At 39.5% G+C, this 17,887-nt stretch overlaps 1 protein-coding gene across 3 annotated transcripts in view; it reads left to right on the top strand.

The window, feature by feature from the left end:
- PHF20L1 (PHD finger protein 20 like 1) overlaps window positions 1–17,887 on the top strand; it is an 802,667-nt gene that overhangs the window by 596,971 nt on the left and 187,809 nt on the right. For all 3 annotated transcript variants that reach the window (XM_085604898.1, XM_085604900.1, XM_085604899.1), the window contains one exon: window positions 17,354–17,453. In XM_085604898.1, the coding sequence (XP_085461024.1) occupies window positions 17,354–17,453 (100 nt within the window). The remainder of the gene's footprint in view (window positions 1–17,353; window positions 17,454–17,887) is intronic.

The following is a 17,887-nucleotide window of genomic DNA, read 5'->3' as shown; positions in this document are numbered from 1 at the left end:
AAAGCTACACAATGGCTTCCTGCAGTAGTTGTAGCTTTTTGTTTTTCATTTCAAAATGATTTATTGGTTCTAAGCGACTTAAACATATTTTGTACATAGATTGAGAAACCTTGAAAAAACTAAATATACAGACACTGTTGCATATATGTTTTCATTACTGTAAGAATATTGAAGGCTAACAGGACTGCTTATAAAAAAAATGACAGGAAAGTAGATAAGTGAGGAACAGAAAGGAGAAAAGAGTAGAAAGGAGTGGAGAATATACAGTAAGGCAAAGAATATATATATATATATATATATATATATATATATATATATATATATTTTTTTTTTTACTATTATCAAAAAAACACAACATTTGTAATGATTCCAATATTCACAGAGGCTAAATTTGATCAAGACAAACGGTTAGTTTTTCCCCATGTGGATTGGATATTCTGTTTCCAAGGAAGTGCTGTAGCGTAATGTGATCCGCTCCTCTAATGTAGAATAGCAGTTCCTTCCAGGCTTGGAAGGAGATTTTGGTGGATCTTTTCCAGATGCTTTGTATAGTTTAACAACAACTTATAAGGATGAGTTTGAGAAGATATCTGTCATTCACGCTTATTAGTTGTGTATCAGGAGGACCAAAAACAAGATTTGAGAAGCAGAATATATGTTACATTTCCAAAACATCCTAAATAAAACTAAAGTCTGAGTAGATGACAATAAAAAAAGCTTGTGAGCAAGGTCTCCTGTTGAAACATGACTATTCCAGCATTATGGGTAATTTCTTAACTTCGTTTTATACATGGTGTCCAAAAAGATCTAGTTCGGTAGTTATATTGGTTTGTGACGGAGGGCGTGATTTTATATTTAAAACTAGATGTCCACATCTCTTGCCAGTTGTAAGGGGAATTGTCGATATTGGTTTCACATTCCCATTTGGATTGAGTGAATGTCAGTAACTTTGGGAGGAGGAGGGTGTAGACGCTGAAAAACAAAGGGACCACTACTGTTGTAGAAGGCTATTAGATCTAGAATCGATGGGGAGGAGCAAGCTTAAGTTTAGAGATAACTGATTTCAATTTAAGGGATCAGTAGAATTTTGTATTGTGTAAGTGATATTTAGTTAGTAAGTTTTCAAATATCTGAGGGGATTGAGGGGGCGAGGCTGGTCCAACTAAATATACCAGCCACGGTCTAACTTGATACTTGAGCCCTCAATTTTGATTAGTTTACTATTCCACATGGAAGCCAAATTAAGTTTTGTGGTTGATTTCGAGTCAATAGATAAAATCATTTATTTGGGTTGATGAAAAATCTTGAGGGAGATGCACATTAGAAGCAGTTAAAAAAAAATTAGATAAATGTTGATGTTTGTAGGATCTGATGCTTTTCTTCCAGCCAAACTGATTGGTATTGGCCTGGTTGTGATAACCATTTAGAGCTTTGTTTGAAGAGGAAAACGTTATAATATAATGGAAGTTACCTAATCTGACCCCTCCCAAGTTTTTGGCTGTTAGTTTTTTCAGGGGGATCCTTGGTGTCTTGCCATTCTAAAGGAATTTGTTAAAAAGATTGTCCAAATTGCAAAATAAATCATTTAATAGGGAGATTGGAATCATAGAAATCATATAACTAATTCTCCCCCACCAAGTCACACATTTTGGGGACCAGCTTTCCAAGATTTTACTTCAGATTTATTCATGTCAGGGCCACCGTACTTATGCAATTCTGCAGTCGCTGTCATTTTCCGCATAATTATGGATTTGACGCATTTGCCACATACTGCATCATCTGCTGCATATTCTGAAGATTTTAACCAAAAAAAAAGAAATGTTTCTAGTTCAGACGGATCAAAAGAAATATGGTGACTCTGGTTCTTGGGCACCAGAAAGCTTTTTACAAATGTTGACTGGTTATCTTTCAGTTGTTTATTGCTGTATTTGGGTGTTAAATCGATACTAATAAGGTGAACTCTTTTCTCAGACACTGTTACCAAGTGTAAAGAAGACAAAATAATTAATTAATGCGATCGGAAAATGTGCTGCATCATGCCACATAATTTGCCTTGTCTTGCTGCATAATTTAGTCAACCCTGCCACATAATTTGGTCCTCCTCTGCCACATAATTCTAGTGGCCCTAGTTAATGTACATCCTGATAGTCGTGAATAAGCTTCGATAATTTTTGTTAAGGCCTGACTATATGCTTGAGCGTGTTCAGTAGAGTATAATATATCATTCACATATGTAGCTGCTTTAGCCATAATATTAACAAATTTAACACCTGCAATATCCTTATCTTCCCATATGGCTTGTAATAAAGGGTCAGTTAGGAAACAAAAGAGAACTGGTGAAAGTGGACAGCCTTGTCTCGTACCTTTCTAGGTCAAAAATTGCCAGAAATAGTACCATTAAGTCTAACTTACTATAGGATGGGCGTATAAGGCCATAACCATTTTAATAAAGTCTTCTCCTAGGTCGAATTTGTTAAGAACTGCTTTCAAAAACGGCCAGAATACCTTGTCAAATGCCTTTTCAGCATCAAGAGCTATAGCAACTGTTGGAGAAGTTGACAGCGAGTCCTTTACAATAAAGTGACAAAACAATCTGGTATTATTACTGGACAGTTGCTTCTTAACAAATCCAACTTTGGTGGGGTTAATTTATGTAGAAATTAGTTTATCCAACCATGTGGCAAGAATTTTAGAGTAGATTTTACAAAATATATTAATCAATGATATCGGCCTATAATTTTTCGAAAGTGATAGATCTTTACCTTCCTTTGGAATGACGACAATAACTGCTTCAGCAGGTGTGCCAGTGATTTCTCCTCTTGGAGTAGAATAATATCCCTTTTCCAGTTCTAAAGATAATCGGGTTTTTTGACAGGGTGATTGAAACTCTTGGCATTTAGCGGAAGAATGTTGAGGCTGATTTTCATTTGAACCATGAGTTAATATGAAAAAGATGGTGGAGATACATTACTAACATGTCACTCTAGGAAATAATTAAACACAAATTGATAACATGAATTCCTCCAAGGATTACGCAAAGGAAATACAATATTGAAAAAATAGCCAAACCAGACCGCAAATAAGTACAGCTCTCCAAGAAAGAAGAGACAGGAAAATGAGAAAAAAGAACAGAGAGAGGTATAATACTGGACTATAATTGAATCACGAGCTTCCAGCAAAGGTGTGAAATATTTCCTAAAAAAAAAACCAGTAAAGTGGTGACTAAATTAGTTATCAACCCCGATCCCCCCCCGATATGTTGGGTGGTCTGCAAAAGAAAATTCCATGTTCCTGGCTCTCAGTCTTGGTCTAAGGGCTAAGAAGGCTTTCCTAGTGTCCACTGTGGCTTTTGAGTAGTCTTGGGCAATGTACATTTTTGTGAGCTTTCTAGATGCAGTAGCTATTATTTTCTCATATAGTTCAATATGCGTTCCATGTGTTAAAATCTAAGAGGTTTACACACAGTTGGTCTTGGAAACTTCTTTTTCCGATTGAGACAGGCCCGGACCCTATGAGCTCTTTCTAATTCAAAGTTTTTCTGAAAGGATAAGCCAATCGTTTGAGGAATCCACGTCTCCAAGAATTTGATTCAGCCATTAAAGTCCTGGCACTCTGAACCTTGAGGTAGGCAAAGAATGAGAATGTTGCCCCTTCTAATCTGCTATTTCTCCATGTAATGAGAGAGAACAGGTCATAAGAATAGCGAGCTGCTTCAAATGTGAAGAATACCTGTCCTTAAGACTGCTGATTCGATCCTTCGCCACTGTAATTCTGATGTTGATCTGCTTAACCTCATTTTTTATCATAGAGATATCAGCATATTGTTCCTAATAGAGGTGGCACAGTCATGTATTTTCTTTATTATTCCCTGCATGATAGATATTGATTCAGATGTATGTTAAATGGGAGAGTCCGGGATGGGAGGATATGTCTTCGATGTTTTCATGGCTATTTTTAGGTCTCGCCTAGGCAGCGCGCGGGGACCTTTTGGAATCGATCAGCATTTTGGCTAAAAGCGTGCACGTTTTGCATTGCTTTCTATTGCAACGCGTGCACTTTTGGCGTTTCCCTTGCATGAGCGAGCATTGGCGCCATCTCTTTGTAGTTACCTTGAAAACAGATGGTGCCCCTGCTCGCTCCCGCAAGGGAAACACTGTGTGTGTCTGGTCCCTGTTACCATGCAGAGACTGCTTGTCTTTCACATTTGGCGGCTCTCGCTTTCCTTCAGTGCTACGCTCTCGCTCTTTCTGCTTTGGTGACTCAGTCCCACTCAGCCTCAGGGACTTCCTTCTTCTCTCCCTTGTGGGTTCACATTTCAGGGTCTTTGTCACACTGTTTTTTCATATCTCAATCGCTCTTTAAGCCTCGTTGTCAGGGGCTAGCTTTTTTGAGTCTCCCCTACACCTGCTTGTTCAATCCCAGAGCTCGGCTCCGCTGCCTCTCTCATGACCTCTTCTGCATTGCACACTTCCTCCTCAGCATAGAGTCGCTCTGTTCCACTTTCCTTCTAATTAAGACAGTCTAGCATGCCCACTCACTCTCAGACCATCAAGTATTATAGGCTATGTTTCTCTCACGTTTATATTTCTTCTGCCTCAGTTTTGTTTATTCGACTCTGTTTTCGTTAACACGAGTTATGAGTAGCCCTTTTGCCCAATCCTGCATGCACTTTCAGCTAGGATATGATGTTTCTTTTAGTTATATCTATCTATCTTTGTACGTGTCAGTAGTCCGTTTCTATTGCGTTCCCGGACAGGGCTTTGAATTATGGAATGTAACAAGCATTGATAAATGCATTAGGTTTCGCCTACCTTACTTGTATATGATAAAGAGACCTGCATGGAAAAGGCTTTGGCAACTTCAATTTAAGCAGTAGTTTAAAATATGTACAGAGTAACTACCAAGACAAACTGAAAATGCTTTAGAAAACATCAGCGTGGTGGGATTCCAGTCTGACGAATGTGTAATAAAAAAAATAAAAAAAATTGGGCGGACCTAAAAAGTCTTCCCAAAACCCCAACACATTCATGGATAATGTACTCTCAATAATACAGCCCCTCCTATTCTGTAGTTACCCTGAACTGGTTCCAATAAACACTACGGAACAGTTGTGACACACTGAAAGAGTGAATTCTAGAACATTTACGACATTACTCTAAAAGTGATGAAATATATAAAACATAAAAAATGTCAACTACAAATGCGCTTATATTAGTGGTAGGGAGGCAGAGTTCCCTAAACAAATGCCAGCAAGCATTGTCATAGCCAATAGAATAGGTCTCACCTTTGCGACCTTATAAGTGTTTAGCCATGCAACAGTTGATGTTGTTGCACCAAGGATATTGTGCTGAATAACTAAACACTTATAAGGTTCCAAAGGTGAGACCTATTGGCTATGCCAATGCTGGTTTGTTTCTTCTGGTCTTTCTCAGCCGCGTATCATCAGGTCAAATTTACCAATGATTCAAAAAATGTTACATCTTTCATCACACCTTTTGGGTGTTTCAGATTTAATCGTATCCCTTTTGGGTTTTTGCCAGTCGCTGTATTTCAGAAGGTTAATGAGTAATTTATTAGAATATTAAACCCATGTGAAGTTTTTACAGGATGATAAAACTTGTTTACAATCAGACAATTGATGATCACATGAATTCTATTGTACAAGTAATGGTGATTTTCCAAAACAAAGGTATTACCTAGAGAGTAGACAAATGTAGATTTGTATGTGAAGAAATACATTATTTTCGCCATATGATTTCAAGAGATGGTGTTCGTCCTAAGTAGAAGTTAGTTAACAACATTCTTAGTTTGATTGCCCCCACTAAGAAGGAAGATGTGCAAATGGGTTTGGGCATGAGGGGGTTTTACTCAAAATTTATTCAAGATTTTGCCATCAGGAAACCTTTGAGAAAAGGTGACGTTTTGACAGGAATGAAATGTGAGAAGGAGGTTTTGATTATAATGAATTGTTTAGCCAAACCTCAGTTGTTAAAGAGTTTTATACGTGGAAACCCTTGTTCTATAACTACAGATGCCAGCAGTAAAGGTCTAGGAGCTGTGTTCAAATAAATACATGATGGACATGAAGTAGTGATTGCATTTGCTTTAAGTAGTCAAAGGAGGTGAAAAGTAGGCATTCTACCATTGAGAAATAGGCGTTGGTTGTGTTTTGTGCGATCAATACATTTAAAAAATTTCTATGGGGAGCCAAGTTTGTTGTTCTTTCAGGTCACAAACCTTTAAGAGAGGTGTTTGCAAAAAAAGGTTTATATGGTATTTCATATCGCATTTGCAAATGGATAATTGCTAATTTGGAGTTTAGTCCATTCTGGGGTATACCAATAAAGCTGCAGACTGTTTGTCCAGAATGCAGTGTGGGCTGCGGATGAGAAAGTGTCCCTGATATGTGGTGGGAGAATGAAGAGTACAAAGTGAGTTAAGTGACGTCAAGTTGTGTCTTTTGAAGAGTGGCTAACTGAGCTTAACAAGGACCCTGTCTTGAAAAAGGTTGTTGAAATGGTATTGTCTGGATTCTGTGATATTAAGAGCGGCAAGGAGTGTGAGTAAAAAGATTTTCCATGAAATCTGTGGTGAAGATGGTTTGCTGGTCAGAAGCTCATGGTTAGTGGCACCACAAGGTGTATGCAAACAATTGATGGCACCTGCCCATGAAGGAAATCAGGCAGTCAGTAAAACTAAAGAGCATTTGAGATCATTGTATTGGTGGCCTGGAATGGATCTTCAAGTTTAAAGGCTAATCGGGTGTTAAGTGTGGATTGAGTGACAAATCTAAGATACTTAAGCAGCTCCCATGATCATCAGAAAATGTTCTGGTGGTCCTTGGGATGAAGTTGCTTTTGATATAGTAGGGCCATTGTATTCTAAATCAGGTGTAGAGTATATCTTTGGTTTTGCGGACATGTATTCTTGGTGACAAGAGTAAACATATTCTCATGACAATTATACAGCTTTGGTGATTAAGTTCAAGTCAGAGACCTTAGCCAGAGAAATTAACACCAAAGTTTTGCTGATGGACAATGGGGTTCAATTAACATCTTCTACCATGTCTGACGTTTTGAATTAGAATTATATAGTTCATAGGAGTTGTTGATTATATCATCCCCAAACCAATCGGTAGACCTTTAAAGGAAACAATTCAACTGGCTAGAAGTTGTGGAGGCAGTTGGAAAGATGTTGTAATGGACCATGTTATTCAGTATAGGTTTACACCACATTGGACAACTGGAGTGACGCCATTTGAATTCTTCCTCAAAATGTGGCCTTGTATTTGGACTATCATATTCCCTCCATCAGTAGAAGGTAGATTGAATTAATCAAGTGTTTCTGAGGGAAAACAACGGTGGAAAGGGCAAGAGTCAAAAGAACAATTCAAACGCAAATATTATTACAACAAGAACAGGAATGTTAAAGCTTTTTTTGTCGAGATTGTTCACATGGTGCAGGTGAAATTACCTAAAGAGAAATAAGTAAATGGCATCAAGTATAGCATTCCTCAAAAAGTCGTTAAAGTTAATGGATCTGTTCAGCTCGAAGATGGGAGTACTGCTTGCAATTGCTGGCATGATCTCTGTCTGACATATACAGTGGGTTCCTTATTTCTACCTTGAAAAAATGATTTATCCGCAACTGAAGCATTGTCAAATCTTCTTCTATTTGGAACTCTACTGGCTGATGGAGGACAATATATCTCTCTCGCAGCATAGTGCAGGCCCTATTGCCTAAAGGGGCTATACAGAAGGCACCGCCGCCAGAAGTAGGTACTGGTTGTTACTCCCGTTACTTTCTGGTATCGAAGAAAGATGAGATCTTGGCCCTCTCAATGCCTTTCTGCAGATGGACAAAATCAAGATGTTCGTCTTGTCCCAGGTCTTATCTGCCCTTGACCTTGCAGACCAAATGGTAGCGTTGGACCTGCAGGACGCTTATTTCCATATCCCCCTTCCTCCTGGTCAGTGGGGTAAGAGCCCTTTCAGTTTGCAGTGCTCCCCTTCTGCATCACCACTGCCCCTTGGGTGTACACAAATGTTTTGGCGGTGGTTACAGCGCAACTTCAGAGGTCAGGTGTCCCAGTCTTTCCCTACCTGGCTGGTGAAGACTGGCTTGCCACAGCAGGTGTCACCTACCTCCAGATTTCAGAAAACTTTCTAACATCTTTGGGGCTCACTATCCACATGCTAAAATTTCAACTGACTCCTTTGCAGATGTTCCCTTGCATCAGAGCCATGGCAGACACTGTGTAGGTTTGTACCTTCCCCATGGAGCAGAAAGTTTTGGACATTAGGGCTATGATCCCGTTGTTTCAGCCTCTCCCCTGGATTTTAGTGAAGATGACTCTTCGGCTATTGGGACTGACGGCTTTCTGCATCCTGCGGGTGAAACATGGTAGATTCCATACGTGGGCCCTGCAGTAGGATTTGAAGTCCCAGTGGACACAGTATCAGGTGTGGATCTGTTCGATTATGTCCAGATTTCGGAGGAAACTGCAAAAGACATGCAGTGGTGGGTGGTGGATCATCATTGGGTTAGTGGCAGACCTATCTCCTTGTCCCACTCAAAGCTTAACTGTGGTGACAGATACATCGCTTCTGGTTTGGGGAGGCCATTTGGGAGAGGTAGGGATGAAGGGTGTCTCATTTCAGGCAGAGGCTCGGCTCCACATCTGGAGCTGCATGCCATTCTTTTGGTGTTGAAAGCCTTCTTGCCAACCTTGGATGTGCTGCTTGGAAATCCTGTTCACCTATCCGCTGCTACTACTCCTGCCTAGAGTTCTGGTGAAGAAGAGAGTGGTATCCGGAGCACCTGGCCATGAGCATCTTTCCTCCGATCGGACTGCTGCTTCAGGAGTATCTTCTGTTACAGCAGCACTGAAGGGTCCTGCATCTGGGCCTTAATAATCTTCATCTCCATTCATGGATATTGAGCGATGATAGTTGACAGCTTTTGACTTCTCTCCCAAAGTCGTTGATGTAATTCTGGCAGCTAGGCATCTAGCCACAAAATCAGTATACACCTGTTTCTGTGGTTGGTGATTTAATGAGGTACTCATCAGATTGACCCACTTCAAGCCAAACTAACTAAAGTATTGCTTTTTGTGCTGTCAATAGCCCAGCCAAGGACTAGCTTTGGGCACAGTTAAAGCTAACATGTTGTCTCTTTATGCTTTTTTGCAAATGCCAGTCCGCCCTCGTTATTTAAATCACCTGTTGTGGGACCTGAACTTTGCCCTCACATTCCTAATGTGTACTCCCTGTGAAACGCTGCACAGCCATCCTTTGCAGCTCTTCACTTACGACGGATTTCCTCATCGTCATGACATCGGCATGGCGGGTGAATGACCTACAAGCTCTTTCTGCCATCCTGAACAGTAGTCGACACATTTCTCACCTTATATTGCTTATTCTCATCCTGACAACATGACTCCTAAGGTGTTAAGAGCTTAGGTATTTTAATTACCTTAGGAATATTGGTTGTTTCTTTGTGGCCCCCCCCCCCACTATCTTTTTTAAAAAGATTATTTTTCTGACTCTGTTCAACTGAGTCAAAAACTGGCTGCCAACACTTCCTGGCTTGCAGTGTTGCCACCCAATCAGATCTCAGGCACGAAATTGGAAGGGGTCACAGATCCACTGTGGCCACAGTTGTATATCTGAAAAAAATCTGTACATTTCTCATCAACTACTGAGCGGATTTACACCATTTAAAAAAAAAGAGTTCTTTCTGGACCAAGAGCTACCTTTTGGCCAAATTTGGTGTAATTCCGTTCAGCAGTAAGGGCTGTAGCCATGTGTCTAAAGTTCCCTATGAAAATTAACATCGGGGAAGGGGGGGCGTGTGCTTTGCCCCCCCCTCCCCATTTTTTATCGCCCGCGCTTGACGGAGCACCTGAAACGCGCACATATATCAGCTGAAATGCATTATGCTGTGGACTAATCTGTGAATCTGTGAATAAAAGGCTCCCGCATTGTATCCCGCTGTGTCCTAGAATTACTTTGGAGAAGTTGATCGTGGGGCAATATATATATATATATATCAACGCTCAAAGTCCACCTGATAAGGAGCACTCATGGGCGGGTGCCGGCTTGCGGCGGTGGATTCCGCTATATATTTTCGCTCAATTCCTTGGATAACAAGAAAATACCGCACTCACAGGGGGGCGCTTGAATACTTTATTCAGCAACCAACGAACAAACGCGTTTCGGCAAGAAGCCTTCCTCGGTGTTCATGACACACCGGAGGAGGCATGTTTAAAAAGCATTCCATCTATGCACTGAAATCGAGGGACAAGCGCTCTCATACTACCGTGAGTGCCATCTTGTAATTCTATACAGATATACATGAATCTATATAATTCATTGACAATAAACTTCGTTTTTAACATGATTGTGGTCAGAATTAGTACTTTCAAATCAGCTTCTTGCTAATTTAATCAATTCAGCCGTATATCGGCTGTACTATACTGCGTCACATAACATGTTTTTAAATCTCGCCGTGGATCGGCCTAAGTCCCTCCCTACACATCTCTATCACGATGCATTTGTGTAATTGCTATTAATCCCGCACACTGTCATCAAAAGTTTCAAAAAACACTTTACATAATTTCATACAAGCAAACTCAAGAGACTTATGTCTTGACTGTAGCTATTTGCAAATTAGGAGCCTATATGTACCGCTAAATCTTCCCCACTATTCATTCCTCGTGGAAATTTCGTGAGCAGTTCTATAATGTATTGTGATTCTAGTCTCCGTAGTTTGCGTAATCTGTCTCCTCCTCGAGCATTAGTTGGAACACAATCTAGACCAAAATACTGCAATTGGTTTCTATCACTCTGATGAAATTCGGCAAAATGGCGTGCTACAGGATATGCGGCATCCACTTTGTCTATGGCTCTTAGGTGTTCCAATATCCTGATCTTCAATTGATGGATAGTGCTGCCTATATAGCGTAAACCGCATGGGCATAACAGACAGTATACTGCATACGGTGTACTACAGGTTATGAACTTAGTTATTTCTTTTGTTTTCCCCGTATCTGGTATCTGGTATCTTGTAAGACAGGACTCTTCTACTTTTAGAACATGCTTTACACCTGCCGCAGGGAAAGAACCCCTTCATTTCTGTTAGAGTGCTCATTCTTTGTGGTGCTTTCTCTAGATGGCTTCTTACCAACATGTCTCGTAAAGACCTAGCCTTCTTCAAAGTTACCAAAGGATATGCCGGATTATCATCATAGATAACACTGTCTGTCTTCAGAATATGCCAGTTTTTTTAAGCATATATTTCAAATGGTTTGCTTCTGAGGAATAAGGGGTAACCAACCAGAATTTACCCTTATCATTATTACCTTTTTCCATCTGTTTCTGTCTGTCCATTAAAAGTTTATCTCTTGGGATCCCTCTCACCTTCTGCAAAGTTCTTGTTAAGGCTATGGGCTCATACCCCCTCACAGTGAATCTAGAGATACACTCTGTGGCAGCCGCCTCAAAGTCCTGCTCCCTAGTGTTGTTTCTCTTTAGTCTGAGAAGCTCGCCGTACGGAATGCTTTGAATGAGTTTGGGTGGATGGTTGCTCGTGGCATAAAGTGTTGAATTGCCCGCTGTGGATTTGCGGTATAGTGCCGTGTGTATCCTACCATCTTCCACAGACACCCTCCGGTCCAGGTAGTCCACTGCCACTGGACTCACTGTTCCCGAAAAGTGTAGGTTAAGGTCATTATTGTTAAGGGCATCTACATATCTAAGAGCTGAGTCTGTTGTACCCTGCCATACAATGAACAGGTCATCGATATATCGATACCACTCCACCACCCTGCCACTGCTCTGACCTAAATAGGTTTTGGGCACCCGCTCCTCCCACCAGCCAACGAACAAGTTAACATGGGACCCTACCTACCTACCTACTAATGGTGCTGGATATTACAAGCTTATATACTTGTATAGAGCACGAACACGGTGCAAGGGCCGTACAGTTTTATCTGGAGAAACGTCAGTTACGATATTCTGAACATAATCATCAGTGTGATAGAAACCAATTGCAGTATTTTGGTCTAGATTGTGTTCCAACTAATGCTCGAGGAGGAGACAGATTACGCAAACTACGGAGACTAGAATCACGATACATTATAGATCGGCTCACAAAACTTCCACGAGGAATGAATAGTGGGGAAGATTTGGCGGTACTTATAGGCTCCTAATTTGCAAATAGCTACAGTCAAGACATAAGTCTCTTGAGTTTGCTTGTATGAAATTATGTAATGTGTTTTTTGAACCTTTTGATGACAGTGTGCGGGATTAATAGCAATTACACAAATGCATGGTGATGGAGATGTGTAGGGAGGGACTTAGGTCGATCCACGGCGACATTTAAAAACATGTTATGTGACGCAGTATAGTACAGCCGATATACGGCTGAAATAATTAAATTAGCAAGAAGCTGATTTGAAAGTACTAATTCTGACCACAATCATGTTAAAAACGAAGTTTATTGTCAATGAATTATATAGATTCATGTATATCTGTATAGAATTACAAGATGGCACTCACGTTAGTATGAGAGTGCTTGTCCCTCCTTGATTTCAGTGCACAGATGGAATGCTTTTTAAACATGCCTCCTCCGATGTGTCATGAACACCGAGGAAGGCTTCTCGCCGAAGCAGTTGAAACCAGACGGCTTTATTATTTCAGAGAACCAGCATCTTCACTTGATGTAAGAATATCTTTGCCGACGCGTCTCGAGACAGTAGTCCCTTCTTCATGGGCAGCTCAAGTTCTCCACTCAGATGACTCCAATCACATCTTTAAGTACATGCACAGACCCCCAGTGGGTCAAAGATGTGATTGGAGTAATCTGTGTGGAGAAATTGAGCTGCCCATGAAGAAGGGACTATGGTCTCGAAACGCGTCGGCAAAGATATTCTTATCTCAAGTGAAGATGCTGGTTCTCTGAAATAATAAAGCCGTCTGGTTTCAACTGCTGTGAGTGCGTCTTCAAAAGCTTCAGGCCATTGTTCACAAATATATATATATATTCACTTAAAAAACCATAGGTTTCACACATGTTATAGTTAGCTGGACATTTCACTCGTAAAAAACAATGAAATTCCCCCGTTATAGTTGGTGCAGGCAACTATAACTCACGCGACCGCAATCCTCTGCTGATGACGTCAGATATTACATCACTGATGACATATGTGTTTTTATGAAAAATAAATATTTGTAATATATGTATAGCTAAAGATTAATGGAAGAAGACATGGGTAAATAAGTGTCTAAATACAGTGATGTAATATCTGACGTCATCAGCAGAGGATTGCGGTCGCGTGAGTTATAGTTGCCTGCACTAACTATAACGGGGGAATTTCATTGGTTTTTTACGAGTGAAATGTCCAGCTAACTATAACATGTGTGAAACCTATGGTTTTTTAAGTGAATTTGCAAGGTTTTTTAAATGCTAATTCGTAACTATAACCTATGGTTTTTTCAGTGAATATATAAATATAATCTGCATATCTATATAAATATAAATTCATGCAAACATATACATATATGCATACATATGCATGGTATGTACATGAAAGTTTGAAAAACTCTAATACAAGCAAAGCTAAAAAGCCACCTAATTACAAACAGAATTGCTTTAACTTAAACGAGGGCGAGACCTATTGCATTTTCAGTGCTTGTTTACTTTGATTCCATCAAGAAGGCATTCAGATGTGTCCCACATTTTCCATAAATTCTGAATGGTAGCACTCTAGTTGCTCATTAGATCACTGTAGTAAAGCTACTGCTCACCAGGCAAGTCTGCTGCTGGTATTGAAAGTGCATGTTTCAGTCTGCATGTCAGAATTTTTTAATGAAATAGAAGAGGATTTGATAAGTCACTCAAAATGTGCCCTAATTTTTCTTTTTTCCTCTCTAATCATAATTTCTATGGCAAAATGAACCTCCTCATTGTGTTCCTTTTAAATTAAACTACTCACTCTCTACTACTCACTCGCTACTACTTTCTACTACTCACTCTCTACTACTCACTTTCTACTACTCTACTACTCTCTACTACTCACTCTCTACTACTCACTCTCTACTACTCTCTACCACTCACTCTCTACTACTCTCTCTACTACTCCCTCTCTACTACTCCCTCTCTACTACTCACTCTCTACTACTCACTCTCTACTACTCACTCTACTACTCACTCTCTACTACTCCCTACTACTCCCTACTACTCACTCTACTACTCACTCTCTACTACTCTCTACTACTCACTCTCTACTTCTCCACCACTCTCTACTAATCACTCTCTACTACTCACTCTCTACTACTCTCTACTACTCTCTCTACTACTCACTCTCTCTACTACTCACTCTCTACTACTCACTCTCTACTACTCACTCTCTACTACTCTCTCTCTACTACTCTCTCTCTACTACTCTCTCTCTACTACTCTCTCTCTACTACTCATTCTCTACTAACTCTCTACTACTCACTCTCTACTACTCACTCTCTACTACTCATTCTCTACTACTCATTCTCTACTACTCTCTCTCTCTGCTACTCTCTCTCTGCTACTCAGTCTCCACTACTCACTCTCTACTACTCTCTGCTACTCCCTCTACTACTCACTCTCTACTACTCTCTACTACTCCCTCTACTACTCACTCTCTACTACTCTCTACTTCTCACTCGCTGCTACTCTCTACTACTCACTACTACTCTCTCCTACTCACTCTCTCTGCTACTCTCTCTACTACTCTCTACTACTCTCTCTACTACTCTCTCTCTACTCTACTCTCTATTACTCATCCTCTACTCTCTACCTCTCTACCTTTCTCTACCTCTCTCTACTACTCTCTACCTCTCTACCTCTACCTCTACGTCTCTACCTCTACGTCTCTACCTCTACATCTCTACCTCTCTCTACCTCTCTACACGCACACATATGCACATATATGCATTTATATATATTTATGTGTATATATATGTATATACATACATATATAAACATATATATAATCTGCATATCTATATAAATACAAATATAAATGCATGCATACATATACAGATATGCATGTTATTTACATGAAATTTTGAAAAACACTAATAAAAGCAAAGCTAAAAAGCCACCTAATTACAAACAGAATTGCTTTAACTTAAACGAGGGCGAGACCTATTGCATTTTCAATATTTGTTTACTTTGGTTCCATCAAGAAGGCATTCAGATGTGACACATTTGCCATAACTTCTGAATGGTAGCACTCTAGTTCCTCATTAGATCACTGTAGTAAAGCTACTGCTCACCAGGGAAGTCTGCTGCTGGTATTGAAAGTGCATGTTTCAGTCTGCATGTCAGAATTCTTTAATGAAATAGAAGAGGATTTGAGAAGTCACTCAAAATGTGCCCTAATTTTTCTTTCTGCAGCACTAATCATACATTCTATGGCAAAATGAACCCTCTCATTTTGTTCCTTTTTAAATTAAATGTTTTAAATGTTACCACTTTATTCCAATCAAGATGGCTTCAGGTGTGCCATTCCTTTGTCATAAGTAAGACTGTTAGCGCTCTAGTTGTTCTTTGGAACACTCTGGGAAGCTGCAGTAGAACACAAAGGAATCAACTGACAGTCTCTGCCCTTGTTGGATGTACATGTTTTACTGAGAATGTCAGACTTCATTCTCACATGACTGAGAAAGATAATGTGAATTTACAGAAAATATGCTCTCAGTTTAGCTTATAGATCACCTTCCAAACCTCTGTGGGAAAAGCATGTGAAAATAGTTTTCTCTCAAACATGATTCATGATATCCCAGCAGAAGGCTTTTTCACATGGTAAATCACCTTAGAACATACTACAATTCCTAAAATGAGTATGGTACCATCAACAAATGATTTATAATGTAACTAAAGTCTTAAAACCTTCTATTAACTGCAATGCTTTTTAATGAGGTGCTATCATGTATATTGGTCCCAAGATGGCTGCCAACACTTCTTGGATGAAGTGCTGACAGCCAATCAGATCTCTCAATGAAATGTGTAGTTAGGCTCCATACAGATATGTATATGATTTTACTTTTGATTTTCTCAGGAACTACTGAACGGATTTACACCATATATGCAAAAGGCACATACATGCCTGACCTGAGGACTACCTCTTTGCCAAATTTCAAGTAATTCTGTTCAGCCGTTCTGGCTGTAGCTGTGTCTAAAGGTCCTATGGAAAAATGCATGGGGAAAATGCATTTTGGGACCCCCCTTTTTTCTCGGCCCCCGCTTGACGAATCACCCCGAGACTTTCAGGGTAGGAGCTGAACGGAGCGCCCCATTAGTTTTGAAAATTTCGCGAGGATTCGTCAACCGGCGCCAAAGTTATTCAAAATAGAATTTTGAGATTTCCTATGGAAACTAGGTTGTAACTATAACTATCTACTGGCGACCGCCAGTAGATAATATATATATATATATATATATATATATCACGGGGATGGGCAGAAATTGGAGAAGCTGCTAGGGTGGCTGACACGAGGCCAGATTTTTGGGATTTTTTTTTTTAAATCTATATATCTGGGAAGAGAGGTTAATGCTGTAAGGGTTTTGTGGGACGATGCAATATAAATGTCACTGTCTAAGTCAAAATTCAGTTCTGATAGAGCACGTAACAGTGACCGTTCTATTCGGAGACTCGTTGTCTAGACCGGTTGTGTTCCCTGTTCTTTTTTTAATGATGACCTTAATTAATACCATGTCCGAAAAATAATTTAGTCTTTAATAAAAGATTAAGTGGGTCTATGTTTGTTGATGAAAAATGTATTGTGGTATTTTTAGTGGTATGTGCAGCTTTAGTCATTTTTTACTGTATATACATACTTATATGCGCCTTTATCTGTTCTACTGTGTGATCAACTGTAACACAGTACTTTTTCCATTTTTTATGGTTTTGGTTATTAAATCGTTGTTTCTATGTTGGCTTTGTAAATAATTTGAGACATTTTAATTGTGTTCAATCAAATTTATTATAAGCATAAATATAAAATATGTGGAAATTAGACTATAATGAACTAGTTGGTATATGTTCACTGTGGAAATTAAATCAAGTATTCATTTTTTAAGTTCTTGTAGAGTGTCACTTGCAGCATTAGGCTGGTGTAAGATATTTTGTTCTGGGAAAGACCTGAAAGAGATTGCTGAATGTTGACCCATTTTCATCTGTTATCTTTTGAATGTCTTTTATTTTTGTGTTTGTTTTGAGTTTATAATTTCGTAGGTTTAGATTGCATCTTCCATTACAGTTATTGTTCAAGAAGTCAGTTATTTATTTACTTTTTTTGTTTTTTGTTTACAGTGTGAAGAGTGCCTTTGTTGGCAACATAGTATATGCATGGGATTAATAGAGGACAGCATTCCAGAACATTACTTGTGCTACATCTGCAGGGATCCTCCAGGTAAAGTGGTGTTACTTACAGTCAAGGTTGTATCTGTTCACATTACTAGCACCATACTTTCAAACCAGTCTCAGACTTGTCATCTTGCATTTTAATTTAAACCACTGTCACTATTTCATAAAGCTTCACAAATATTTCTTCGTAGTATTATTTGGACCACCAGTATAATACATCTTTCATAAATGTGTTGCTTTGAAAAACTATCATTGTCTAATTTTAAGCCATTATCATAACAGTACACTAAAGCTTTACTGCAGTGGCCCATCCTCCTTATTTGGGATCTTTTTTCTTTCAGCCATTGGATGGGACTGCCTTTTACTCAGCCTTCTGAAGCTGTATCAGAATCTTATAGTGCTGATATGGGTTTCCTTTGTCAGCAACCTTAAAAGCCATTTGCGGCCCTATTTAAGATAGTAAATTCATATGGATGTTAA

This window comes from Triturus cristatus, chromosome 5_1 (genome assembly GCF_964204655.1).
Source record: "Triturus cristatus chromosome 5_1, aTriCri1.1, whole genome shotgun sequence".
NCBI lineage: Eukaryota > Metazoa > Chordata > Amphibia > Caudata > Salamandridae > Triturus > Triturus cristatus.
The sequence above is the reverse complement of the archived record's forward strand: the minus strand, read 5'-3'. Positions and strand labels throughout refer to the sequence as shown.